Raw genomic sequence first — 27871 nt, 5'->3', positions numbered from 1 at the left:
TTTCCTATTATTGATTTCTAGAAATTCTTTATTTAGAAAATATTTGGGGAGACACACACAAGGGCTTTAAAATTCTCTCTAAGGTTTTATTTCAAGGGAGAGAAAGAGGAAGGGAGGTTCAAAAGCAAATATGGCTGAACACTAAGATTTGATAAAGTTGAATGGTAGGAACTCTGTGCTTTCTCCATGCTGGAACTATTTCATAATTAAGGGTGGGGAAAAATTCACAGAAAATAAGCAAGTTAATTAATTAAAGTGTTAAATAATAATTTTATGGGTTTTTCCTTTTTTAATATTTTCTAAACTGTAATGAATGTGTTACTCTTACAACAAAAAATAAGCATCATAAATGAAGAGAACTAGAGAAAAGGAAATGCTAGTAAAAGAGTTAAAACATTGATATAAATAGCAATATACAAATTAAAGTTGATATAAGAGATATAGGTGATCAGATGAGGGAAAGAATAGATTATGCTAGGTAAATGCACACACATGCAAAAGAGCACACATGATTGTTTGAAATCATAGAAGGCAAATGAAACAGAAGCATTTGAACCTGAAAAGACAGAATATTTTTTTAGTTAAAAAAAATTTTACAAATGTATTCAAACATAAAAATTCAAATGATAGTTCATAGCAGCACAATTTACAATAGCTAAGATTTGGAAACAGCCTAAGGGCCCATTAGCAGATGAGTGGATTAAAAACCTGTGGTACATCTACACAATGGAATACTATGCTACTATTAAAAAGAAGGAACTTTTACCATTTTAACAGCATGGATGGAACTGGAGAGCATTATGCTAAGCGAAATAAGCCAGTCAGAGAAAGATAAGTATCACATGATCTCACTCATATGTGGAATATAATGAACAACATAAACTGATGAACAAAAACAGATCCAGAGACAAGGTAACACTGAACAGACCATCCAACCTCAGAGAGAAGGTGGGGGGAGGGGAGGGTTTGTGTGTGTGTTAGAGATCAACCAAAGGACTTTTATATAGGCATATAAGCATAACCAATGGACACATACACTGGGGTGGTGGGGGTTTGTCCTGGGGTGTAGGAGTGGCCAGAGGAGGGGGGTGGGGGTCAATCAGGGAAAAAGGAGACATATGTAATACTTTAAATAATAAAAAAATTCAAATGATACAAAAATAAATATTCTTAATATATTAGTATGCTAATCTTTCAGACTTTTCTCAAGGTATACTTATTTGTATACTAGAGGCCTGATGCACAGAATTTGTGCAACAATAGGCCTTTGCAGTCCCGGCTGCCGGGGCCCTTACATCCCCAGCTGCCTCATGGCCCCGGCTGCCTCGCGGCCCCACCCCCTGCCCACACCTGCCTTGGCCTAGTGCTGCCCGCATCCACCACCACACACCCCTGGCTCCCCAGTTCCACAGAGCCCCCCGATCAATCGCCCACACAGGGTGGCCTGGGCCTCCCTCTTTGGGGCGATCACGGAGACCCCCAATTTATCGCCCCACCGGCCTCCCCCTGGAGGTCAGTGCGCATCATAGCAACCGGTAGTTCCCAGTTGTTCTGCCATTAGGGTCAATTTGCATATTACCCTTTTATTATATAGGATTTCTCAAGGAATATACAAACATATATACCCATGTTTCTTAATAGTGTGTGTGTATATGTACAGTATATGTACAGTGTGTCTATAATATGTATATATTATATAAATATTTTGGAAGGCAATTTACCAATAAATATAGAAAAAATATAATTAAATTTTAAACAAAATTAGATCTTAATCAACAACTTAATTTTTAAAAATCATTCTTCTGCCCTAGCCAATTTTGCTCAGTGGTTAGAATGTCGGCCTGAAGACTGAAGGGTCTTTTAAGTTTGATTCCAGCTAAGGTCACATACCTCGGTTGCAGGCTTGATCATGCCACCCCCTCCCCATGGAGCTTGTGTAAGAAGCAACCAATCGATGTCCCTCTCTCCCTCTCTCTCTTACTTCCTCCCTCCCTCCCTCCCTTCCATTCTATCTGAAAGCAATGGAAAAAATATCCTTTGCTGAAGTTTAATAAAAATAATAATACTAAAAATAAAAATCATTCTTCCATGTCACTACACACCGATCTACCTCATTTGTTGGAATGACTGCAATACTCCACACACTTGATATAGTAGAATGTACTTCTCTGTAATAGGCTATTACAAATAATGATTATCAAATACCCTTTACAATTAGGTCAGCATTTCCATAAGCAGCTATCTAAAAGGAAAATTTATTGGCAAATAGCCCTCCAAAAAGGTTCTACCAATTTCCACTTCAACCAAAGTGCATGAAAGTATTTTCTGCTTTTCTTGCCAATGTTAGATATAATCAACTTTAACATATTTTTGCCACTCTGATAGACATAAATAGTGTACCATTTTAATTTAATTTTTATGATCACTTGTAAGGCCACACAGAATATTTGTGGGGAGAAGAAGTAACTATGAGTGTAGATAGAGGACTGCAGAGAAATGAAAAAGACAAACAAATGATTTTATTTAGTTGCAAAACACCAGGAATATAAAGATCATTTGAGTATGCTGATGAGCGTATGTACCAACTTAAGTGTACAACTAGACTTTTTTTCCTTCAGGCTGAGACTACCCTAAAGATTTTTTTTTTAAGCACAGGAATGAGATGATTAGAAACCATAGTTCAAAAAATTAATCTAGGAAAGTATATATAAAAAAGGCTAAGTACCGTCCAATCGTCCAGTAGGTATGACATGCACTGACCACCAGGGGGCAGACACTCAACACAGGAGCTGCCGAGCTACAGTGACTTGGCAGCAGTGGTTCTCTGGTGATGCACACCAGAACCAGAGAGGAGGGAGCCCGATTGCTCATGGGGCCACGTAATTCCACCTTTGGCCGTGGGTTATGTTGTTACTAAGGCACTGTCGGCCCCAAATCTGGTTTACTGCACACTGCGTTCTGTTCTACACCCTGTACAACAGCAACTTTGCAGAGTGCCCTCTCACATTCTGGGACCCCTAGGGGGATGTCAGGAGAGCCAGTTTAGGCCCAATCCCCGCAGGCCAGGCCAAGGGACCCCACCTGCCGGAGGGATCCTGCTCACTCCACAGTCGCCCTTCGAGCCACTGCATCGACCCAGGTGTGGCTGGCCAGGGAGGGACCCGGGCATGTCCACCGTGTTGCCCAGTCCCGCCCCACCCGTCACCTTCTAATTAATTTCCTTTCAACGTGCATGAATCTGTGCACCAGGCTACTAATAGCATATAACGTTTCAGAGGTGGGGGATCAGCAGGGAGGAGACTAATCATAGGTTAGTATGCAGGACAGAGACAATGTGAACATAAACTAGAGCAGAACTAGGAAAGGAGAAGAGATGCATTAGAAATATATTATTTATAGAGCCCAAATGAAAAATATTGGCAAGTTATTAGATAAGAGGGAGTAATCATATTGATGGTTGAAGAAAAAAGTGCTTCCCAACCAACTTGATGCTGACTATTTTTGATGAATAAAACTATAAAGAAAATGTACCCAAAAATAATACAGTGGAAGAAAAATACAAATGCTGATGAAATATCTCAATAACTGAAATAAAAACAAGGAAACATTTTTCTTGGGTACCTGAGAGATCACTGCTTTCAATTCGCCGGAGATCTGAATCAGCCCAAAAGAGCTTGCCCAGTCTGCTATCAAGGGCTAAAGCAATTGGTTTACTTAAGCCACTAAAAAATAGAACCTCCCGTTCTGTTCCATCCAAAGCAGCTCGTTCAATTTTCGGAGACCTTTCCTGAAGATTGGTAAAATACATATACCTGAAGAAAAGGGAGGAAACAATGAGTTTACCAGAATAAGAAATCATACAAAATGAAAACATTCTTACTGATTACAATAAAAAGAGCTAGAATATTATAAAATCTTATTTTGAAATGTTTCAGAATATTTTTTTAAATGCCATGAGATATTTTTACTACTTTCAGAGTAATAGTAACAAAGGGTACACATAATTTCTGAGGGAGCTACTCGTAACTTTCATGGATTAATAAAACAAGGTGATAGGGCACCAGGCATACCTACACTTTTGAAATACTACAATAAAATAAAACAAAAGAGCAGTAACCAGAGACCTGGACACAAAATTTTAAAATCCTTCCCTAATTAATCCATTTCATAACTAAAAAGAGGTCATAAGAACCATCTTTTTTTAAAAAATATATTTTATTGATTTTTTACAGAGAGGAAGGGAGAGGGATAGAGAGTTAGAAACATCGATGAGAGAGAAACATCGATCAGCTGCCTCCTGCACACTCTCTACGGAGGATGTGCCCGCAATCAAGGTACATGCCCTTGACCAGAATCGAACTCGGGACCCTTGAGTCCGCAGGCTGACGCTCTATCCACTGAGCCAAACTGGTCAGGGCAGAATCATTTCTTATATTTATATTCTTTTTCCTATAACTCTTTTGAAGTCAGCTACTTTCCCTGCTGAATTCTTTATTATTTATTCAGATGCATAAACATATTATTTATTAAATGCAAAGCTCTGAATTAAATGAAAGAAGACATATTAGTTCTTGGCATAAGGAAACCTACATTCTAGTAGGAAATATAAGACTGAAAACAAAAGTTGTAAGGTCAATCGGAAAGACTAGGTATGACTAGAGAGGCACAGATATAAAGAGTGCTGGGCATCTGGGAGAGAGGAAAAATCACATCTAGCTAGGGGTGGGTTAGATCAAGGAGAACTTCATGGATGATGTTGCAGTTCAAATAGTCCTGGAAGTACAGGCATAAGTTAGAATTAAAGCAATAGTGACTAAGAAAGAAAATTATAGGCAGAGAAAGCAAAAAATGCAGGGGCCAACAGATGGAGATTGTCAAGTTTTTCAATGGAACACAGGACACTTAAAGGTAAATAACTAAGGACTGAAAAGGAAGGCTGATGAGGGTCTCAGAGGCCAAGACATCTGAACGGCACTTTAGTGACATACCCTTTCTCTGGGTTTACCACGATGGCTCGAGGCCTGTCTTGCTCGCCTTTTAGCACCACTCCAATTGATCTCCCATCTAGTCTTGTTACAGTAATGACGTTGGTGGCCTCACAAGTCCAGTAGATGTACCGGCTATAAATATCAATGCTGAGGTCATAGGGTTGTATTTCTAGGTTCTGATTCGGAACTGAGCTCACAACCACAGTAAAGCCCTAGGGAAAAAGACATACATAGAAAATTAAGCTCCAAACCAGAAGCCCTGAGGTGATCACTCACAATGCTTACATTTATGTAGTCACTCATCTGAGAAGGAAGTCTCAAGGGACATTTCTTACTAACATTTTTAATGAGTAATGTGCTTCTTTGTTAACATGCATTTCATTTGGTTATTATGACATGGGGCAGAAGAGTGAGCTAAGGCCATATCAGTTGCTCTAAGAACCTGATATAGTGCATTGATTAGAGATGAGCGTGAGACGGTGGCAACTCTCTTTTACGGACAACCCTGGCTACAGCCACCGCTAGAAATATCTCAAAAGCAATAGTTCTCAACAAGGGGGCAACTCTGCATTTGATGTTTGGAGACATTTTTAATCATCATGCCTATGGGAGGTATAGCTGGCATCTAGTGGGTAGAGGCCAGTGATGCTGCTAAACAGCCTACAATGTACAGGTCAGTCCTCCACAACAAAGAGTTATCCAGCCCAAAAGCGTCAACAGTGCTGAGGCTGACAAACTCTACTCTAGAGACAACAGCCGTTGGGGCCATAAACCACAGCTGTCAATCATGTCTGTCTCTAATCCTTAAACGTACCAAAAAAAAGAAGTATTCTTTTATATAAAGCCAAGCAAAATGAGAGCCTTTTTCACCTGCGCTATGTGAATAAATTATATTTTATTTACTTGGCATCTCTGAGGTAACATATTCTGTAATGAGACTATCTCATTTATTTACCATGTCCTTGGCTATATAATAACATCTATAATTTCTCTCTACTAGTTATCAGCCTGTTAGAACTGGCCTATATAGAGTAAAGTACATATGCCATAAACCACTATAACTATACCCTTAAATGATCCCTCAGCCACCCTCAAAATATTATCACTTGCTCTTTTGTGTGAGATAAGCCACGTAAAAATCTCCCTAAATTTTAACACATTCAAAAACAAACTTAACATCACTGCTATGAGGAAGATGACTATAATTATTTATAGTAATCCTAGTCTAATACTGCTTAGTCATAAAAAGAAAGCAAAAAAAAAGTATGGACATGTATGTAAGTATAGGTAAGATTTGTTGATGTTTTCATTATCAACATGACTAGTATGTAACTATAGGTAAGATTTGTTGCTAATGTTTCATTCCCGTCCTACTGTCACCAAATATTTACCAAAAAAATTGGATTAATAACATATCCTAGCTGTTTTAAATTTTATGAGGTTATATTATGTGTTTTCTATCCTTTGAACCTTTTAAATAATAGTAAGCTAGTAACAGAACCATTATTTATTGAGTCCCTATAATGTAACAGCTAATGGGCTATGTACTTTACATTCCATTCATCTAAAAACTTCATGATAATCCTAGTGAGTAATAGACCTGCGATCAGAACCAAGATCTATATGATTTTGAAGCTTCCAAGACTCAATGTAGATGGAACCATAATGAAAGAAAAAAACTATATAAATGAATATGGGTGGCAGTGACTAAGTCATTACCAATACATGAGGGTAAGTTATCCAAATATAATTTTCATTCTAATAGCATTATCAAAAATTGTATACTCAAAGATCATTAGAAGGGGGAAAAGCTGCTCAGTCCAGAGTTTGTTTCACACATGCACACACACACACACACACACACACACACACACACATGCACGCACATGCAGAGTCAATACAAATAAAACAAGATGACTGGCTAGTCCAATTACTAGATGGAAAAAAACGATTTTTGCACTGAGCCTTGAATTACCTGGCTGCCATCTTCTTGTGCTTTTCGGATCATGTTTTGTCGTGAATCAATCCAATACAGTTGTTTGTCCAGTGGGTCATAGTCAATGGCCCGGACATTCCGAAGGCTGTGGATAGGAAGGATGATGTCGGGACTCTGCTGTTCATCAATTACCATGCGGTTGATAGCACTCTTCTGACTGAAGAGCAGGAAAGTAGTTGGAGCTTAAAGAAAGAAAAGAGCAAATGTGGAACACAGACTAAGTCCTGTAGCACTTAAAGATTTGATCAGCCTGTAACTGTATCTCAAACAAAACACACATAAATGTTGAAGAGGTAAGACTGAGGACAAAACCCTTTGGTATGCCCCCAGAAACCCTCTTCAAAGTGACACTAATCAGCATTCTTGTTCCCAAACCAGTAATAATTTACTCAATGACATAGCCACCTAGCCTATTTTTTTTTTTTCTATTTTGTCCACAGTGGTATCATAAGAGACTTGAGTTCAATGAAGCATTTGACAAAGATATAAAAGTCCACACTTGGTTTAGAAGATTTAGAACATATTCCAATGATCCCAGTGGCGCTCTCCATTATCTGGAGTCCATCACATATTGATTTAACAACTTTTAGCAATTTTAGTAGAACCAGTGTCTTAAGTAGTAAGAACACAAGCTGCAACAGAGTAGCTCACAAGTCTCGCATCCTTTTTAATTTAAAGAATTATGTTTTGGCAGTACTACATTCTTATAAAGCAAGAAAAAAAATGCTCTAAATTGTAAGTTTCCAACACAATAAGCATCACCTATACTAAGACATACATTGAGACTTAGAAGGAATACCCCATAATTTTAGTTGCCAACTTTTCCTGACTGGGAAACAATATCAAATAAATACTTGACTCCTAGTATGTTTTACTGAGTACTATTTCTTTGAATCAAGTTTTAACCTTCAATAAGATTCTACAATTAGGTGTTCTAGAAATGTGGATTAAGACAAAGCCCAACATGGCTCCAAATAAGCTTGTTTCAAAAAGTCTAAAGTTAACATTAGCAATTATAATTAACTGGCTTAATATTTCTAAGAGAAAGCTGACGTTTTCAATTACTTACAAGTCATTCAGTGCTTAAAGTAACAAAGAATATGCAATTTTGTAAACCTAAATCTATACTAATGTATGCAATCTCTAACCGCCTCATCTCCTGGGGAATAGTGCTTTAAAAATTATCCTATCAGGCTGTCTGAGTTTTATATTCCCACAATGAAAAGAGCCACATGCAGAAGCTGAAGGATGAGGTATAAGCAGAAGGGAGCTTTTTAGTTCTCTGTTGAAGGCACAAGTGTTTACCTCTAATGTAAAGGGAGGCATTGCTCTTGTTAAAGACAGCGTAATCTACAAGGCCCAGCTCACCACACCTGACTGTGCCATTTGTGCACTGTGCCCAAGGCATGGAGTTGGGACTGAAGTCCAATCCACACTTCATCATCCAAGCCATGCACTGGCACAGCTCCATCTGCCCAGAGGAAACACCTTTCCCCAATTTGCACAAAGTTGCCATAAAAGCCAGCCACTTCAGTACTGAACAAGGGATCACACAATTTGGTTTCCTATTTCCTCTGACCTAATCTTATTCATTCTGTTCCAACAACACTGGCCTCCCAGGTGTTCCTCTAATATGTCAGACATGTTCTCCCCTTGGTCCTTTGCATTTGCTGCCCCTTTTTTGTTTGATAGGTTTCCCCCCAGATATCCACATAGCTCATTTCCTCACCTCCTTCAGGTCATGACATAATGTCACTTTTGCAGTAGTGACTTTTCTAATCACCCTATTTAACATTGCAATCCTCCTCTCCATCCTTTCTCCATATTTTACCAAAACATGTATCTCCATGTAACCCATGATAAAGATTACTTAATTGGTTCGTTATCTGTCCAACCTCATCTCTCTCCTCTGAGCTCTGGGATCTTCTCCCAACTTATTTCGTTTTTCTACTGCAATGCCCCATAGAAATATAAACCTGCCTAAAATTAATTTTATTTCTTTCTGAAGACTAACTTTCCTCTTCATACTTCCTCATCTACTATCTACTTAACTGATCAAACCATGAATCAAATAATCACTGTTACTGCCTCCCTTTACTTCTCCCCCACATACAACCCATTAACAAGGTCTGTTCATTCTAGTTTCAAAATACACCTTAATTCCATCAGCTTCTCCCATCCCCACTGTCACCACCCCAGTCCAAGTCTTCCAGCATTACCACACTACTCTAAATAACTTTCCTGCCACTTTTTTTCCACCTCAAATCCATTCTCTACAGTAATCTATCATTTTATGCCTTAATTTTCACAGCAACCCTACAAAGTAGTATTATTCCCACTTTACAAATGACAAAAATTAAGGTTTAAAAAATCTGTGACTTGCTTCAGTAAAACACAAAACTAATGTGGCAGAGACTCTGAATCATTCAACTATAAACTTATGTGCTTTTTCAGGACTGAAGCCTTGTGTCAGAAGAGACCAAAGCCTTTCCTATGTTATGTCTTACTCGAGGCCCGATGCACGAAGATTCATGCAAGAATGGGCCTTCCTTCCCCTGGCTGTCAGCACTGCCTTCGCTCCAGTCGGAGCGGCCTTTTTGCCTTCCCACGCTGCCCAGACGCCCGGAGCAGCTGGGGCAGTGCGGAATGCCTGCATCGTCGCCATGCGTCCTGCCCCGCCCCCGGCCACTCAGCGCCTGCATATGCACATAAACCCACCATCTTTGTTGGGTTAATTTGCATACTCACTCCTGATTGGCTGGTGGGCATCACTAAGTTACAGTCAATTTGCATCTTACTCTTCTATTAGTGTAGATACTTCCAGGCACAGAATAAAGTAATTTCAATAATTACATACAATATCCTATGCAGTTTGAACCGTCTACCCTAGTGAATCATATCCTACTTCTCTCCCATGAATCTTTCTGATCTAATTCTCTACTTCTTTATTCTATCTACCTATTTGTTCTTTCTTATCTATCCACTGATATGGGTTTCCATGAATACTTGAGTCATAAACTAGTTTTCCTTAAGCCAACCTGTATTGTTATACACTGTGTTTTGTTGTTGTTAGTGTGTGTGTATGTGTATTTAATACGCACTACCTTATTTCATTTACCATCATAAGATATTGTAGCCAAAAATAAAAATATTGTAGCCAAAAATAAATATTTTTGTATAAAATAAAATAAAGATATTGTAGCCAAAAATAAAAATGAAAGTTGGAGCTATAAGTAGCAACTACCACTATGTTCAGAGCATGTGCTCTAGTTTCCCAGCTATGTTCTGCTGTTGCATACTGACTAAATTTACACATATGCATTTTCTACCTGGCCTTTTATACTCTTAAATTTTTTTATCTTTAGCCTATTCTATGAACTTCAAAGGACAAGGTGATTGTATTTTGGAGATCTTCTTTGTTGTACTTTTCTTTCTTTGTAATGAATAAATATGAATTATGTATAGCAAATATGTATGACTTGTCTGTCTCTCAATGAAGCTATGCAAATTTTACACTAAATATTTAATGCTCAAGGGTAAAAGATTTAATTTTTCTATAACATCTATTATCCCATAATATCAACTAATTATGATCAAATAAAGAGTAACAAAAACATACGTTTTTCTATCTCTAGTCCTTCCCTTTTATTAAACAAATGAGCAGCTCTGGACTTCTGCAACTTTTTACTCTAGAAAGAACATGAACTACAGTGTTTTCAAAGTCCTTCTTTTTCCTCTATTTCTAGTTTGCTTTGGAGAAATGCAGCTTACCACTACAAGTCCTGTTGTCAGCATTAAGAGAGTAGTGGGCAGGACATCCACAAACAAAACCTCCCACTGGCACAGCCAAGCAGAGGTGGGAGCAGTGCCCATTGCTGGAAGCACACTCATTCCAGCCTGCCTGCCGAGAGGAGTGAAAGACGAGGATGTCCATCACATAATCCAAATGGCCCTGAATGATGGTGCGGTTTTGGCCACTAGTTTTGTTGGCACGCTCAATGCTGCGTCGGCTCCAGTCTGTCCAGTAGATGTAATCTTGGTACTGAGTTAAGCCAAAAGGATGAGGCAAGTCATCTGCTATAACTTCACGGTTGAGTCCTATTTTCGGAAAAGCAGTAGAAAGGGGAAAAGCAGAGGGATGGATTTTCTAAGAATATGAGTCTCATTACCCCATCCCCCAAATTTTAACATTAAAACAAACATTTGTTAGCAATTTAAAATAGAACAATTCATTTAAAAGCAATTCTAAAACCAGACCAGTCCTCTGAAATCAATCCATCTGCAGTCTGACCCCATGCCTCAAACTTATATTCTTGTGATAAATCACTGAGTTTGTTTAAACTCTTGTAAATGGTCTATTTTGACTGTGGTCTTATTTTCTGTACAAAAGGGTCCATAGTTCAATTTTCCTTCTTCCTTCCATAATAAGATGGAAATGCATATATTGTATTTTACTGGTACAAAAAGTCACTTCAGGAATATCTAGGGAGTTATAAATTTCATTATAAGCACAACAGTAATTAAATTTCCACATAACAGAGATGTGAATCCAGGTATCTAGCCCACTATTGTAACAATAAACAGAATACAATGCCAGCCAGAGGAAGAATCTAGACATTCATGTGAAATTTCTTTAACAGAATATAACCAATGGTAATAGCAACCTTTCTGATTTTTGCATAGAAAGAACAATCTACTACTATTGGTTTGAATAAAAAAAAAGGAGAACGTACCCAGCATATTTGAAGATTCTATTAAGTTGGTGTCCAGGTCTGTCCAGTAGAGCCTCCTTTTAGCATAATCGATAGTTAGGCCATTTGCACGCCCCACATTTGGAACTAATGTAGTACGTTCACTTCCATCCATGGCAGCTCTGTCTATCTTAGGTTTTCCACCCCATTCAGTCCAATACATAAATCTAAATTCAAAATAATGGATATTTATAATTTCACTTTTGATTACTTCAGAGAAAGAGCCACATTCATGCATCATTAACTAAATAATTTTAAAGAAAAATATACATTAAATCAAGGAAATTGGTAAAACAAAATCATTGCTATAATTTTTCAATTATTTTGGCACTCTCGGCTAAGTATTTTTCTTATATCCTAAAAAGGAAATGAGTCAACTTTCCTTAGTTTTTCCAATGAATCTGTTCTATCCAAAACCTAGGAATTGGAAACAAACCAGTGATTTCCTTATTGCAACACTTGTATTTATAAAACTAATATTCAAGAAGATGGGAAAGGATTAAAGCTCTGGTCTCCAAATCTGGTTCACTTCTAAACAAAATATCTTTATGTGTTTCTGAATACAACTAATTTGAGTTTTTAAATTTTTAAACTTACTTTTCGACTTCTATAATCTCTCCCCAAAAACAAGATGTAGAAGAAGTATATAAAAAATAAAAATAGCTTTAAACTGAAGTTAAAAAAGAATGGAACATAGTATGTGTATAAGAGCAATGAATCACTCCTTAATGTGTCATCTGGCATTGAACACTAGAACTATAATCCTTGTGAAATTTTAGAATATGCTTTTGCTTTTATTTTACTTTTTAAAGTTTTTCATATTACCCTGTAAGCAGCTCTACAGTACTATATGGGCTTTTCACTTATGAGGAGGCCAAAGCACTGAAAGAAATGTGAACAATTTGTCTAATGTCCTCAAGCCAGCCACATGACAGAGCTAGAACTATAACCAATTCTTTAGCCAAATGCCCTTTCAACTAAAACTAGTAAGGTGCTAGTTTCGAAACACTCTGAATACTGGGACTGGAAAAGCACTCCACACGCCAACTCTCATCAAATACCTGAGGATAGACATGTACTCATGAGCCTGTCAGATGATGGCTGACTTGGTAGCAATGCTTTTCTGAAAAGTAAAGTTGGTCTTGGGCTTTGTTTGCATCTGTACTTGTCAACTGACAGGCACATGCACACCATAAGAGCCAGAGAGAAACAACTGTGAGAGAAATTTCACAGTTGCCAGCAGCCACATAAACTAGAGTTCTTAGTCCCAACCACTAAATTTATCTGTCTGGTAACTGAAGCTTAAAGAAAAAGATCACCATAATCCAACCACAACATGTCAGCACAGAGAAACTGTCTTTGGTATGGCTAACTAGTTCATCATGGAATTAATGTGATTTCAGGGGAACTATTTTTATTTTTATTTTTTAAATATATATTTTTATTGATTTCAGAGAGGAAGGGAGAGGGAGAGAAAGATAGAAATATCAACAATGAGAGAGAATCATTGATCAGCTGCCTTCTGCAGCATGTGCCCTTGACAGGAATCGAACCCAGGAGCTTTCAGTCCTCAGGCTGACGCTCTATCCACTGAGCCAAACCGGCTAGGGTGGGAACTATTTTTAATTGTAGATATGGTAAAATATTCTTGTATGTTCACATTAACTTCTGCTTTTAAAAGGAAAATTACTCTTCAAATTTCAGATCTCTTAGCTGCTGGCTTTTTAAATTTTTCTAAATCATGCAGAACGATCATCTACTCTTAGAAAGCATCACTTTATAAATAAATAGTGGCTCAACAATTCACAAAACCAGTTAACTGTTTAATAACAAAGTTTCTTCAAGCTTATAAATAATGATCAAAATAGTTGTCCTCTTGAATGAATATTCTAAAATGGAACTTTTTAAAATGCAGTCATTTCTTTGCACATAACATTTATTTCAGATAATTTACTTTAATAGGTTTGGAATCTGGTATAACTTGGGAGGGGATACAAGGAAATATAGACTTGATATCTTTATGAAGGCTGTTTATTTAGTATATAAATATGAGCAGTAATATTTAATTAATAATCCAATTCACTATTCATTCTTCATCGAATGTTCATAACAACAAAAGTAAAATTTAGCTAATAATTATTAATTTTAAATCAGTGAAATGTCAGCTAATGGTTTTAAAATAAAGCCTATCTATATTGTTTAGTTGTCAGATTCCTAATAAGAATTAAGACATCAAGAACATAACCCATGCCCTGGCCAGATGGCTCAGTTGGTTGGACATCATCCTGTGCACCAAAAAGGTTGTAGGTTCGATCCCCAGGTCACATCATTACCTCTCTGTCTCTCTCTCTCACACACACACTCCTTACCGCCCTCTCTCTAAAGTCAATGAAAACATATCCTTGGGTGAGGATTAAAAAAGAATATAACTCATAGTAGGCCATATACAATGTAGTTGCAAAAAATGCATACATAAAGCTGTTTACCCTTCAGCAGGGTCCAACGCAAGAGCTCTGGGACTGTCTAGGTCTTTCCACACCAAAACTTGTCGGTGCTGCCCATCCAACTTCGATGCTTCAATTCGATTCGTTCCTGTGTCTGCCCAGTACAAGTTCTTCCCAAGCCAGTCTACTGCCATGCCTTCTGGATAATCTAGGCCAAATTCCACCACATGTTCCAATGCACTGCCATTCATAAAGGCTCTGCTGATGGTCTGCAAAAATAAGAGTAACAACAAAGTCAAATGGCTTAAGAACAAAACACTTGGAAAAAGAATGTTTGATTTGGGTTTTGTTGGGTGGCAGGATCCAGAAGAGCCGAGGCACAGTTTCTTAATATAATTTCTTAATACAGGAAAAAAATTATATCAAGCTCTAATAAATGCAACTGTAAACTCAAGTTTTATTGCCAATTCAGGGAGAAATTTTTGAGGTTCTTAAGGACCAAAAAGTTATTCTAGTAAGGCAGTGGAATGACTTTTCTTTTAAAATTTATTAAATGTGACCAGAATGTTGTTGACTCTTCACTGGTAATCAGCTTTCTGAAGGTGCTTGAGAGTATGCCATGTCACTGTGTCAATCTGATAAGATTTCAACAAACTTATTCCTTATAAAATACATAATACCACCCTGGCTGGGTGGTTCAGTTGGTTGGTTGGAGCACTGCCCCATACACCAAAAGGACGTGGGTTTGATTCCTGATAAGGGCACATACCTAGGTTTGGGGTTCGATCCCCGGTCAGGGTGCATACAGGAGGCAACCAATTGATGTTTCTCTCTCACATTGATGTTTCTTTTTTTTTCTCTTTCTCTCCCTTCCCCTCTAAAAATCAATAAAAACCTATCCTCAGGAGGATTAAAATAATAACAATAATAATAATAAATAAATACAATGCAGCTTTGAATTCCCTAAAATTTAGAACAATCATAAGTCAAACTATTAATAACAGCTGCCAAGCACTATCCTAAGTACTTTATATATGTAAATTTTCTCAGTTAATCCTCATAATAGCCTGCAAGATAGGGCTCATCTCTATTTACAAGATGAGGAAACTTAGAAGGTCACAGTAAAAGCCAAGATTTATTTATTTACTTCACTTATTCACTCATTTAATAGACTTTACAGAACATCATCAGAATCCTACTTGGGCGGGGGTGGACACGAGCGGGTTGAGAGAGGTCAATGGGGGGAAAAGGAGACAAGAAATACTTTCAACAATAAAAAATTTTAAAAAAGAATCTTACTCTGGCTCCAAAATGCCATGATTTTTGCATGTTAGACAAAATTTTACTCAAATTATGTGAAACAAGCCCAAAACAATCTGGAAGAAAACATTATCCTCCAGATTTTCTGAGAACTCCTTTTTGACTCAGTATGCTTTTCAATGTTTATTCCAGGAAAAAGAAACTAAAGTTGTGCTATAACTCATAACTGGCATTTTCTACCTCAGTCAGGTTCCAAAATTTTGTTGAAAATAAATTAAGAGTCAAGTCTAGCCATTTATGTGAAGCATGCAATTGCTTACTCTCTAACTGCAGAAAAGTCACTCATTATCTTCAAAGGGAACATAATAGAGCAAGATTATGTCTTACAGAGTTAGATGCTCAAGCCAAGTATCTTGTATTAAAAGGCAGTTAATTAATACTGAATGGACCTTTCCCTTGACTTCCTTCAAAAGTTTAAGGTTTTACCGAACTTTGCCTATTAAGCAATGAGGGAGATTGATCACAGAATGAAGACTCAGAATTCTATCAGCTCTCCTTTTTAGTCCTGTTTTAACATTCCACTTCTTTTGCTAACCTTGAGTGATATATCAGTCCAGTAAATTCGGTTGTCTGTCACATCAAAATCCAAAGCAGAAGCTTCTTTGACACCAGTGAGTGGAATGGCCACATTATTATTGTTAGTTTCCAAAGAAATTCGCCTGATATCTGCTCTCCGAGAAAACAAAAGGAAAGCCTCTGGGACAATGCAGGTCTTCATGTCACTGATGAGTTCAAAGCCAATGGGACAGGCACAGCGAAGGCCCTGAGGTCTATATAGGCAAAGATGGCTACATCCCCCATTTTCATCAGCGCAGGGGTTGGAACCTAAAAGATAAATTAATTATAAAAGGGCACAGAAGGACATACACATTGACACAATCAACACATTTTTACTTTAAAGTGACTTATGATTATATCTGCTCCCAAATCTAGTTTCAATTCTAATCTCACCATCAAGCACTATGAGCACAGACAGTGAATAAAAATCGAGTGCAATGTTGCAAGTTGTGGCCCCAGCTATTCAGTAGGCCAAGCCAGGAGAATCACCAGAGACCAGGAGTTCTGAACTGTAGCATACTCAAGTACAGTATATGCTCTGCCATTCAAGTGACTGCACAAAGTTGGCATCAATGTGGTGACCTTCCAGGAGTGAGGGCCTAAGGAGGGGTGAACTGGTCAAGGTTGGAAATGGAGCACTTCAAAACTCACTTGCTAATCAATTGGGAATTAAAAGTATTGCAAAATACTTTCCTCTGTACCCACAGTAAGCTTAAAATAATAAGCTACATTATTCATATAATAGGATTGAATTCTTTTGATGAAGGTGTGTGTGTGTACGAGCGCCCTTCAATTCAAACTATGTGACCAGAGTAATAAGCCAACATTTAAAAAACCCTTTCCTTCTATAAAAAAAAAAAAAAAAAGGGGGGGGGGCGGGGTTTTAACAGATGATTTCTATATTTCCTCAAAACATCAACAATTCACAATGCTGCGTTACAAACTGCTGCCTGCATCCATCTTTATTCATTTCTGCTTCCATCTCTAAGAGAACTCTGGAATTACTTACCAATGATTCGATGAACATTTGTGGCCTTTAGGCCCATGAGGTCAGGGAGCTGATCTATGATGATTTCCCTCTCTGCACTCCGCTTGTGTACTCTTTCGATGCTCCGCCTCTGCCAGTCAGTCCAGTAAACATAGTCCCCCAACAAAGTAAACCCAAAAATGTGAGGAATTTTGTCTTCCACTAGTACTCGTCTCCCAGTGCCATCAGTATTCATAACCTTCAAGTGAAGGGAAAAAGATGGATACTTATTCTTCAAACGTATGTAAAAATGACCAATATAACTGTCTGTTACATCAAAATCCAAAGTGTCTTCTTATTTATCCCTATTACAATGCTTTCACAAAATGACAAAATGCTGTTTAATGAGGGTGGTTTCAAATATTCAATATAAGCTCATATTTCATTTCTATTTCTCCAATCTCTTATTACCCTTCCTTCTAAAAAATTTGGCAATATCAGCCCTTATATTAAATGATTACGTAAAAATTAAAAATACTATATCATCACTTTAAGTTTGCTTATACCTTGTTTTCAAATTATAATATACCTTCCCATACATTATCTTATTGCACACTAGAGACCCAATGCATGAAATTCTTGCAAGAGTAGGCCTTCACAGCTCCGGCTGCCTCAGCCCTCCCAACCCCAGCTGCCCCACATCCCCGCCCCTCCCCTCCCCACCCACCCCCACCCCCGTTGTTCTGGAAGGTTGTTCCACCATCCGGTCTAATTAGCATATTAGCTCTTTATTATTTAAGATCTGTTTTAGAACATTTTATCCTGAGAATTTTGCCTTTTTTACATCTAAGGAAACATTCATATCAGTTCACACAACTTGAAAACAGAGCTGGAGTTGAAGTATTTTTTTAGGACTCCTTCACTTAGTATATTTTCTATTTCATTGTTTTTACTTAAAATTAACATTAAATTCATTCTGATACTCTCATAAATACCAGCAATTTCCCTAGAAGTGACCAAGGCGTTCTGTCTCTGATATTGCAGCAGCATCTTCTTTCTACAAGATGGAATAGGTCTTCTAAAGCACCAACTTGCAAGTCCCTAACTGAGACCATTTCTACTATTTAAAATGACCTTATACCAGGCAAATAAGCCTTCAGAAATGTTGTAATAGTACTAAAAACATGTACATGTAATCAATATCTTCCCCCCAACCCGTCTACAAAAAATATCAGATACAATCTTATATATAACGTATTAATTTTTTATCTATAAAACTAGTAAGAAATATTCCATGTAAGCCAATAATGTGATTGCCTAGATGGAATGACAACTAGATGTTCTTTATCTCTCCTCTCTAAAAATTTTAAAGCACCTGCTGACATTCTAAGAACAGCCAAATCTTAGACACAGATGAAGTACTTAAAAATTGAGCAAGCAAAACTGTGCTACATTTTCACTTGCAATTATCAATAAATACTGATTTATATCTGATGAATGAGGAATTATATTAGTTGAATATTTATCTGTTCATATCAGATACATCAGAACTTACATTAAGCCAACTGTATAAATCTGTATTCATAGAAATGTTTTTTAAAAGTCATTAAGCATAGCCCTGGCTGGGTGGCTCAGCTGGTTAGAGCATTGTTCCATACACCAAAAGGTTGTAGGTCCGATTCCTGGTGAGGGTACATGCCTAGGTTTCCGGTTTGATCACCGGCTGGGGTGCATATGAGAGGCAACCAATTAATCTCTCTCTCTCTCTCTCTCTCCCCCCTGCCTTCCTCCCTCCCTCTTTCATTCTACCTCCCTCCCTCCTTCTCTCTTTAAAATTAGTAAAAGCACATCCTTGGGTGAGGATTAAAAAGAAAAATCATAAACATAGCTAAACAAAATTAAGTACTACTCTAACTCCTACATTAAATACTGTTCAAAGTTAATAATTTCTCTTTAATTTGAGACAAGAGCTTAAATTTTTTTTACATGTATATTTTCTTGCTATAGAACATTCCTGGACATATTTTATGATGGCTATGTTATATCTTAAAATCAATGTCATTTTTAAGAGTAAAAGGACTAAGCAGAGAAAAAGGATAGATAACTTTTTTACATATTTAACTAAAATAGGAGCTCTAGAATAGCAGGAACCTTAATTCATCCATTTATGCACCTTCCACAACTATTAAAGGGCCTAGCAAAGAACTCAATAAATTTTTGTTAAATAATTTTTAAAAGGAGTGGTTTCCTAAGACACTCGAGAAACTTTTCTAAAAATGGAAATAAAAATTTCTGTAACAGTTCTTATCATCAGATCCTACAGCTTAGCCAATTGAATTAATGAAGAAATTCTTGCTCAAATTTTAAATCCATGTAAAAATGCATTTGACCGCCTACTTTTGGAGAAGAGATACATTCCTAATCCCTTCTAATGGCAGTGCTCAGAGAAAGGATTTCTGGCCCCAATCTATTACTGCTTGGAAACTTTGATCAGGGTGCAAAATCTTTCCTTCATTAGACATATAATTTAGAAAATCTATTTTAGAAAAAGCTTATTTTAAAAACTCTATACTTTTGCCTCTCCGTCCTAATATGGAGATCTCTTGATTCTAGTATCTTCCTCTACCTCCTTTACAAGAACTTTCTCCCAATACTATTTCCTTCCTTTCCAGGATCTTCAATTTCTCCTTCTCCATAGGTCCTTCTTTTCTGCTTTTAACACAACACAATTTCCCCCATTTTATGAAGACTGTTTAAAAGGTGAATGACTTTGTGTTGTCATATTCTTTGAATCTGATCCCTAATAGCTTTTTCTACCTCTTATCATTTATTCCCTTAACTCCCAATAAATGGCTTCCAATCTATGCTTCAGATTAAATAACTCTACTGAAAACAGTCAATGACTGCTTCCTTGCTTTCTCAGTTCTTGGGCTCTTTGCCTCTTTTTAACATTTTACAACCTTAACCACCCACTAAAACTCTACTCTTGATGAGCATGGCACAATATGATCTTATTTCTCTTTCTATAACCAGGACTACTTTTTTATCTCTTTATTTTACTGGTTCCTCCTTCCTTTTTCAAATCTGGATGGATATTTCCCAAGATTTCTTGAGTTCTTCTTTATCTATAAATACCCTTAAAAAAGCCCATCAAGTCTAAAGGTTTCTGCTATTACCTCATGTAGAAAAACTACAAATATGTAAAGTTGCAGTCTAAGGTCTCACCAGTTTCTCCTGCAAAATTCCCATCTCCCAGAAAATACACTGCTACTGCATCTAAATGCCACATACTTAACAGTGAACCTATGTTCTCCATTAGGAGTTCATCATTCTTATCAGAGAGCATCTAATACTGAGTGCTAAGTATTCTGTACTTAAAACTCTAAAACACTACTTTTTTCCAAGTTTATGGTACATAAAACATATCTGATTTAATTTTATTCCTAGTTTCATTCAGTATTATCTTAAATCAATTAATATGCATTCTTTCATTTAATAAATTAATACTAATATTGCTTTACTATATCCAAATATTGGCCTTCCAATTAAGATTTACTGTTCTAAATGCCTAATTCTGAATTAGATGCTTTATGCTAAACTTTTTAAAAATAAAATGTAAATTTCTACTTCAAAAATATTACAGGACCAACCAACTCTTCTCTTTTAGCTATGTCATCCTACAACATTTTTGTTAGTTCATTCTAAGAAAGAACAACTTAAACGTAAGATTGCTGATTAAGTATGAGTTTGGATAATGAAAAAAAAATTGAAAAAGAATAAAAGCACAATTCCAAAAGATTGTTTTAGTTTACATAATTAAGCCTCTTCTATTTAGCAGTTACCATACATTCTTCTGCTCTAAAAAGAAACCTCTCAAGATTAGCAAACAATATTCTGACAGAATCAGATAGATTTGCATTTCAAATATAAGCTCTATACTCACTGGGTACCTTTAGCCAGTTTCTCACATGTAAAACAGAACAGAATTAAAGATTCAAGAAATAGAGGAGGATCCAAGATGGCGGCGTAGGTAAACACCTAAACTGCTGCCTCGCACAACAATTTCAAAACTACAACTAAAAGACAAAGCATCTATCACCCAGAACCACGGGAAAGCTGGCTGGGTGGAAGTTCTACAACTAGAAGGAAAGAGAAAAGAGCACTGAGACGTGTACAAGCGCTGAAAAGCTGAGGTACAGAAGCGCGCGATCCGGGCTGGCAGCGGGCGTTGCTTTTTTCAACCCGAAGGGAGACAAGCTCCCGATTACTCTGAAATCCAGTTTCTGGGGAGACGCAGGGGACCCAAACTCCTACGGGGAGAAGCTGGACTATCTGCCATTGGGTCAGAAAGTGAGGGTGGCTTGCTTGCAGAGCTGCGTGCAGGAATAATTGTTTACTGTGCTGGGGTGCAGGGCACGGGACGCGGGGACACGGTCTGAGACGCAGAGACGGCTGGCTGGCAGCCATCACTGTTTGCCACGCCCTAGCCTAGTGACGCCCTGAGACCCCGCCCCGCACAACCTACAAACCCACCCAAGCTCCAAACAGCAGCTTTTGCATATGAATGGCCTGCCCTATCACAGCTTAAACTAGCAAACTTGCAGCCCTGGTCAGACAGCTCCAAAACCTCCAAACCCCAAGCAAAGAGGAGAAAACTGTAGGTCTCGCTGTAGCTCCTGCTGGGTGGCCTCAGACAGTAGCTGACCTGCACCCCATTGGAGATCCAGAAGCCAGTGTACCTAGTGGTCAGTGTGAGACACCAGATTTCAACTCCTCACATCCATAAGTGACACATTCAAAAGGCAGACTCAGTGAGCACCAAAGCCCTACTGAAACAAGTCCTGCACCATAAGCGTGTCTCCAGCGCAGCAGTTCTTCCATTATAGAAACAGCGGGTCCTCACAGCCAATTGGCCTGGAGGTCAATTCCTCCCAGTGTACCAACAGATATCAAGGCTTAACTACACCAAGACTTTGCACTAAGCCCACAAAGGGGTGTACCAAGAGCATCCACCTCAGGTGATTGGGAAGGCTGAGCTACTGGCCCCTATGGGTCACCTACCACACAAAGCCACTCCATCAACACAGGGAAGCAGCCAAAATGTGGAGACAAAGAAACATGTCACGAATGAAAGAAATGGAGGAAAGCAAACTACTGGACGACATAGAGTTCAAAACCACATTTATAAGGTTACTCAAGAATATTCTAAAAACCGCTGAGAAACTTGATGAGACCTCCGAGGAGCTTAGTGAGACCTTCAAGGACCTTAATGAGAATGCCAAAATAAATGAAAAAGGACCAGTCAGAAATTAAGCATACACTGTCTGAAATAAAGAATATACAGAAACTCAACTGTAGATCAACGTACCCCAAGAATCAAACCAAAGATCTGAAATATGAGGAAACAAAAAACACCCAACCAGAAAAACAAAAAGAAAAAAGAATCCAAAAATATGAAGATAGTGTAAGGAGCCTCTGGGACAACTTTAAGCGTACCAACATCCGAATTTTTGGGGTGTCAGAAGAAGAGAGAGAGCAAAATATTGAAAACCTATTAGAAGAAATAATGACTGAAAACTTTCCCTACCTGGTGAAAGAAATAGACTTACAAGTTCAGGAAGTGCACAGAACCCCAAACAAGAGGAATCCAAAGAGGACCACACCAAGACACATCGTAATTAAAATGCCAAGGACAAAAGACAAAGAGAGAATCTTGAAAGAAGCAAGAGAAAAACAGTTAGTTACCTACAAGGGAGTACTCATACGACTGTCAGCTGATTTCTCAACAGAAACTATGCAGGCCAGAAGGGAGTGGCAAGAAATATTCAAAGTGATGAACAGCAAGAACCTATAACCAAGATTACTCTACCCAGCAAAGCTATCATTCAGAATTGAAGGTCAGATAAAGAGCTTCACAGACAAGAAAAAGCTAAAGGAGTTCATCACCACCAAACCAGGATTACATGAAATGCTGAAGGGTATTCTTTAAGAAGAGGAAGAAGAAGAAAAAGGTAAAGATAAAAATTATGAACAACAAAATGACATCAAATACATACCTACCAACAAATGAATCTAAAAATCAAGTGAATAAAAAATCTGATGAACAGAATGGTCTGATGAATATAATAGAATCAGGGACATAGAAAGGGAGTGGACTGACAATTCTCAAGGGGAAGAGGGTGTGAGGGGTGCGGGAAGAGATTGGACAAAAATCTTACACCTATGGATGAAGACAGTGGCGGGGGGTAAGGGCATGGGGTGGGGTGGGATGGGGTGGGGAATCAGGTGGAGGGGAGCTATGGGGGGGGGGAAAAAAGAGGAACACCTGTAATAATCTGAACAATAAAGATTTAAAAAATTAAACAAAATAAAATTTAAAATAAAAAGATTCAAGAAATATAGCACAATACCAGGTATGTACTAGATGCTCAATAAATGCTGGTTCTTGCCTTTTAAAATTATTTTAGTGAAATGTTTCATTCAGTCCTTTAATGTAAACAGCTATATTTAAATGGCTACATATAATTTATAAAATATAACGCTTCAAAACAAAAATTAATATCCTATATAATAAAAGCCTAATATGCTAAGTGTCAGATCATCCGGTCGGTCATTCAACCAATCAAAGTGTAATATGCTAATAATATGCTAAGGCCGCTCAACTGCTTGCTATGACGTGCACTGACCACCAGGGGGCAGGCGCTCAGACTGGTAGGTTAGCTTGCTGCTGGAGTCCAGCCGACCAGGACTGCGTGAGACAGGCCCTGCAGCCCTCCCGCAGTCCCTCCCCGGCTGGCCAACCTTCCGCATCCCTTCCCTGCCCCAATTGTGCACCGGAGGGGTCCCTTGGCCTGGCCTGAGCCCTCTCGCAATCTGGGACCCCTCAAGGGATGTCAGAGAGCCAGTTTCAGCCCAATTCCGCAGGCCAGGCTAAGGGACCCCACTGGTGCACAAATTCATACATCGGGCCTCTAGTATAAATATAAAAGAGTACGTGGAAATAAAAGACCAAAACACCACAATGTTAAACTGAAGAATATATGTAATACAGACTTTTATATATTATGGCAACTAGTAGAAAACAACAGGTCCTTACTCCCATTTCTAACCCCCCATTTTTACTGTTTGCTTATGCAACCAAAACTAAAACAGGAAACAAAAAAGAATAGTCTGATAGTATCATCAGAACATATGTCTGCTGCTCTACCAGACCCTCACTGTACTCCCCCACAAAATCAAACAACATTAATAAACATATCTAATAAATTCAAATCACCATGAATGAAATTATGATGAATGCTAAGAAATTTATAACAGGATTTTTTCTAGCTTAGGAATTACTATCTAGTTGTAGAGGTAAATTATATTTACATTAAAACATATATACATATACACATACATATACATAAATCTTCTCTAGTCTATAGCTAATCAAGAGAAACTTTAGAAAACAGTAGGAATTTAAATCCACCTTGAAGAATTCAAGAGAAAAAGGAGAAATAAGAGAATAAGAGAAATAGCACATGTCAAGACACAGAGTTAATGATGCTTTGTTTGAACTTTGAAAGAAACTATTTGAAGCAGAAAGAATTCAAAAGGTACTTAAAGAAGACATCACCAGGCAGACACCACCCTGTGGTAGGTGTAAAATTCCAGGATAAGGAGAGTTATAGAAAACAAGAAACTTCTGGAAGCACTTTCAGGAGAGTGACATAACAAAGCTGTATTTCAGGAAGACCTCACTTACTTCTGTCATTGTGTTCAGACTATTTGTGCTAAAGATAAGTATCTTAAATATAAAATTATGGTTAATAAAATATTTTCAATTCTGTGAAATGGTAAAAGAAGTCCTAAATCCTTTACCTAAGTCTTGGGGCCAGCAATATTTTAGAATTCAGACCTTTTTGGTTTTAAGGAAGTTACCACAATGTGCATATATCCCCTCTTCCTGGGTTCAGGGCAGCAGTTCATTGCCAACATATAAATATTTCTACAAAGGGAGATAAATAAAGGCTACAAATACTGTAGTCTTATATTGCTTCAGGTCAGGTTCTCCAAAAACTGAATTAACAAAAACTAATGTTTAGTTTTGAGAGGTTTTTGGATTTCAGAATTGCACATAACTGTAGATCAGAAATGCTTGACTGATCTTCACTCCAGTCCCTTGACAAAACTGGCGTTTAGATCAGTGTTGATGCTCTGCTAAGTGCAAACATGGGTCTCTGAGAAGAAGAAAAGAGCAAAGGGCTTAGTAAGGTTTTTAGCAACATCTGGAAGAAAAACAACAAATGGTAATGAAGATCTTCAGACTAGCACAATGGCCAAGAACTTAAATTCAGCTCCCTAAAAGCCACCACTAAGGATTCTGCAGCTTTACCCACTTAGAGCATTAGTCCCTTCCAGCTATCCCTGTTCTTTCACTTTAAAAGCAAATTATAAGTCTTGGGGAGGGGGAGTGTTTAGGGAGAACATAAATGAAACTCACAGGAAAGCTAGATATTAGCATATCTATTTCAAATTAAACAATGTAATTAAAATGTACTAAAGATTTTATAAATGTAACTTTATAAGCACACTGTTTCCTTTAATTCCCTATCTTTCTATTCTTGTCTGCTGTCCTTTCGGGTTTTTTATTTATTTTATTTATTTTCACTGATTTCAGAAAGAAAGGGAGAAGGGGGAGAGAGAGAGAGAAACATCAATGAGAGAGAATCACTGATTGGCTGCCTTCTGCACGCCCCATACTGGGGATCAAGGCCGCAATCCGGGGCATGGAACTGTGACCTCCTGGTTCATAGGTTGATGCTCAACTCCTGAACCATGCCAGCTGGTCATGTTTTTACAACAGGGTTGAGTCTAGAACAGTATTGTCCAAGAGAAAAATAATACAAGCCACAAATGTGAGTCGAGTGTGTAATTTTAAATTTGGTGGTAGCCAGATTTTAAAACATTAAAAGGAACAGCTAAAATTAATTTTAATAATGTATTTAACAAATCCAACATATCCAAAATATATTTAGATTAGATCTCTGTCCCCTCTCACACCTGCCACTTTCAGGGTTGTCTTTCATTTGGTCTTTCCTTTCTCCTCAGCTATACTATACTTAATTTTAATATGGGTTAAAATTACTTTAAAAACAACAACAATTTCTGATGAAAAAAAACAAAAAACTCCACCTTTTAAAAAAATATTTTATCAAATTTGCAAGTTTACATTTCAAAGCACTAGCTGAGGTTTATAAGAGCAAGGACAAAGGCCGGATTCTTTCATTTCTTTTAGGTTCTCTAAAAATAGAAGTGTTAAAACCATAGTTGTGTCAGTAAGAGAATCCTTATCTGTCATCTCCTTGGTTCTCCCATTTAGAGCATTCTAGATTGATCATGTACTGATAATGGTTGAGGGTGGGTGGTTCATGAGACTCTTTACTCTGTTTTGCTGTATGTTTGAAATTTTCCATAATAATAAAACAAAATAAAGGTAAGGTGCAAGTCCAAAGGAGGAGGGGTCAGCAAAGGAGGAAGACGGGAAGGACTGTTATTAATAAATGCTATTACTTTTTATATGATGTGAAAAGAAATTATAAGAATGCTCTGAAGAGATTAAAGGATCAACAGCTTAAATAAAATCTGATTTTGAGACCATACATCTAAAGAACAATATTATTTCCCTTTGTATAGAGTCCAATGCTTACTTTCTGAAACCTCTTTTAATTATTTGTTCAGCGTTCACACTTTTATTAGAAAATTGGCTTCTCCCCTAAATATTTTTCTTTTACCAACCACACAATCTCTTTCTACGGGGCAGAAGCAACAAACAAGAACATGCTGCTTTGTCTCAAAGAAAATCACTCTTACATTTCTCATAGCCAACTAGTCACAGTTTGGGACAGGTTACTAGGTTTGTATATGTGGTTTTAAGCCCCTTATGTCTAAAATAACAATACAATTCCTGATAAAAGCTTGCTTGTACATTCTGAATCTAGAACAAGTGAACCATTTTAGGTGATTCCAAAAGATTACCCTTATGCTTTAATAGTCGAGCCAACCCTACTTAAATCTTCTGGCAACTCTTGAGGGTGTGCTTCTCTGTATTACCTCAGAGTGGTAAATTAGCTAAACTGAAATTAGGCTTCTGTCACCTCTAAAATCTTCCTCCAAATATGAACCAGAGTCTCCAGTGGTTTCAGCTGCTTCAACCACATTGTGGTATAGATTTAACATTCTGAGGCATTCTCAAATATTCCCAAACCACACTGAGAATGTGGGCTACAACAGGAAACAGATGTGAGTTAACCAGAACACTATCTCCACAGAGAGGAGGTAATAGCAAACCTTCTATAAACATCACATCCGGTTTTTGGAGCAGTTTCATCAGTTCATTCAATGTCAAGACAGGATTACCCATGAACTCTTGGAATGCAGCCAGTCTACTACCCAAGTTGCTGCTATGCCACTTTACTTAAACTAGGCACGTTTAAAATAGATGACAATAGGACAACTAGGCACCTATCATAAAATGAATTGGAGTGGGAATGCTATGCAGTTCTAAAAGAGAAACTAAAATTATGCTCACAAGGAACTATTCCTCTTCTAATGTTCCAGGCAATATCCAAAACAAGGAGTGAATTAGAAGTTATAAGACAGACAAATAGATATTGGGGGTTGATTGATACACTTCATAGGACATAAAATATAATTTAACAGAAATGGCACTTAAAAAATAAAATATATACCCATAGAAATAACATTCAGTCGTGCAGAATCTCTCAGGGGTGACAAGTAAAGAGAAATGCTTTGGACCAAGTAGGGGAAGTAAGGGGATGCCATGCACCTGTTTTAAAAGAGCA

At 37.6% G+C, this 27871-nt stretch overlaps 1 protein-coding gene across 1 annotated transcript in view; it reads right to left on the bottom strand.

Moving 5' to 3' along the window:
- LRP6 (LDL receptor related protein 6) overlaps positions 1-27871 on the bottom strand; it is a 137972-nt gene that overhangs the window by 22857 nt on the left and 87244 nt on the right. The window contains exons 8-15 of the mRNA XM_054719268.1: positions 17067-17283; positions 16035-16324; positions 14222-14448; positions 11718-11902; positions 10756-11082; positions 6964-7166; positions 4989-5200; positions 3622-3812 (exon numbers count right to left, since the gene is read on the bottom strand). Of these exons, the coding sequence (XP_054575243.1) occupies positions 3622-3812; positions 4989-5200; positions 6964-7166; positions 10756-11082; positions 11718-11902; positions 14222-14448; positions 16035-16324; positions 17067-17283 (1852 nt within the window). The remainder of the gene's footprint in view (positions 1-3621; positions 3813-4988; positions 5201-6963; positions 7167-10755; positions 11083-11717; positions 11903-14221; positions 14449-16034; positions 16325-17066; positions 17284-27871) is intronic.

This window comes from Eptesicus fuscus, chromosome 7 (genome assembly GCF_027574615.1).
Source record: "Eptesicus fuscus isolate TK198812 chromosome 7, DD_ASM_mEF_20220401, whole genome shotgun sequence".
NCBI classification, from domain to species: domain Eukaryota; kingdom Metazoa; phylum Chordata; class Mammalia; order Chiroptera; family Vespertilionidae; genus Eptesicus; species Eptesicus fuscus.
The sequence above is the reverse complement of the archived record's forward strand: the minus strand, read 5'-3'. Positions and strand labels throughout refer to the sequence as shown.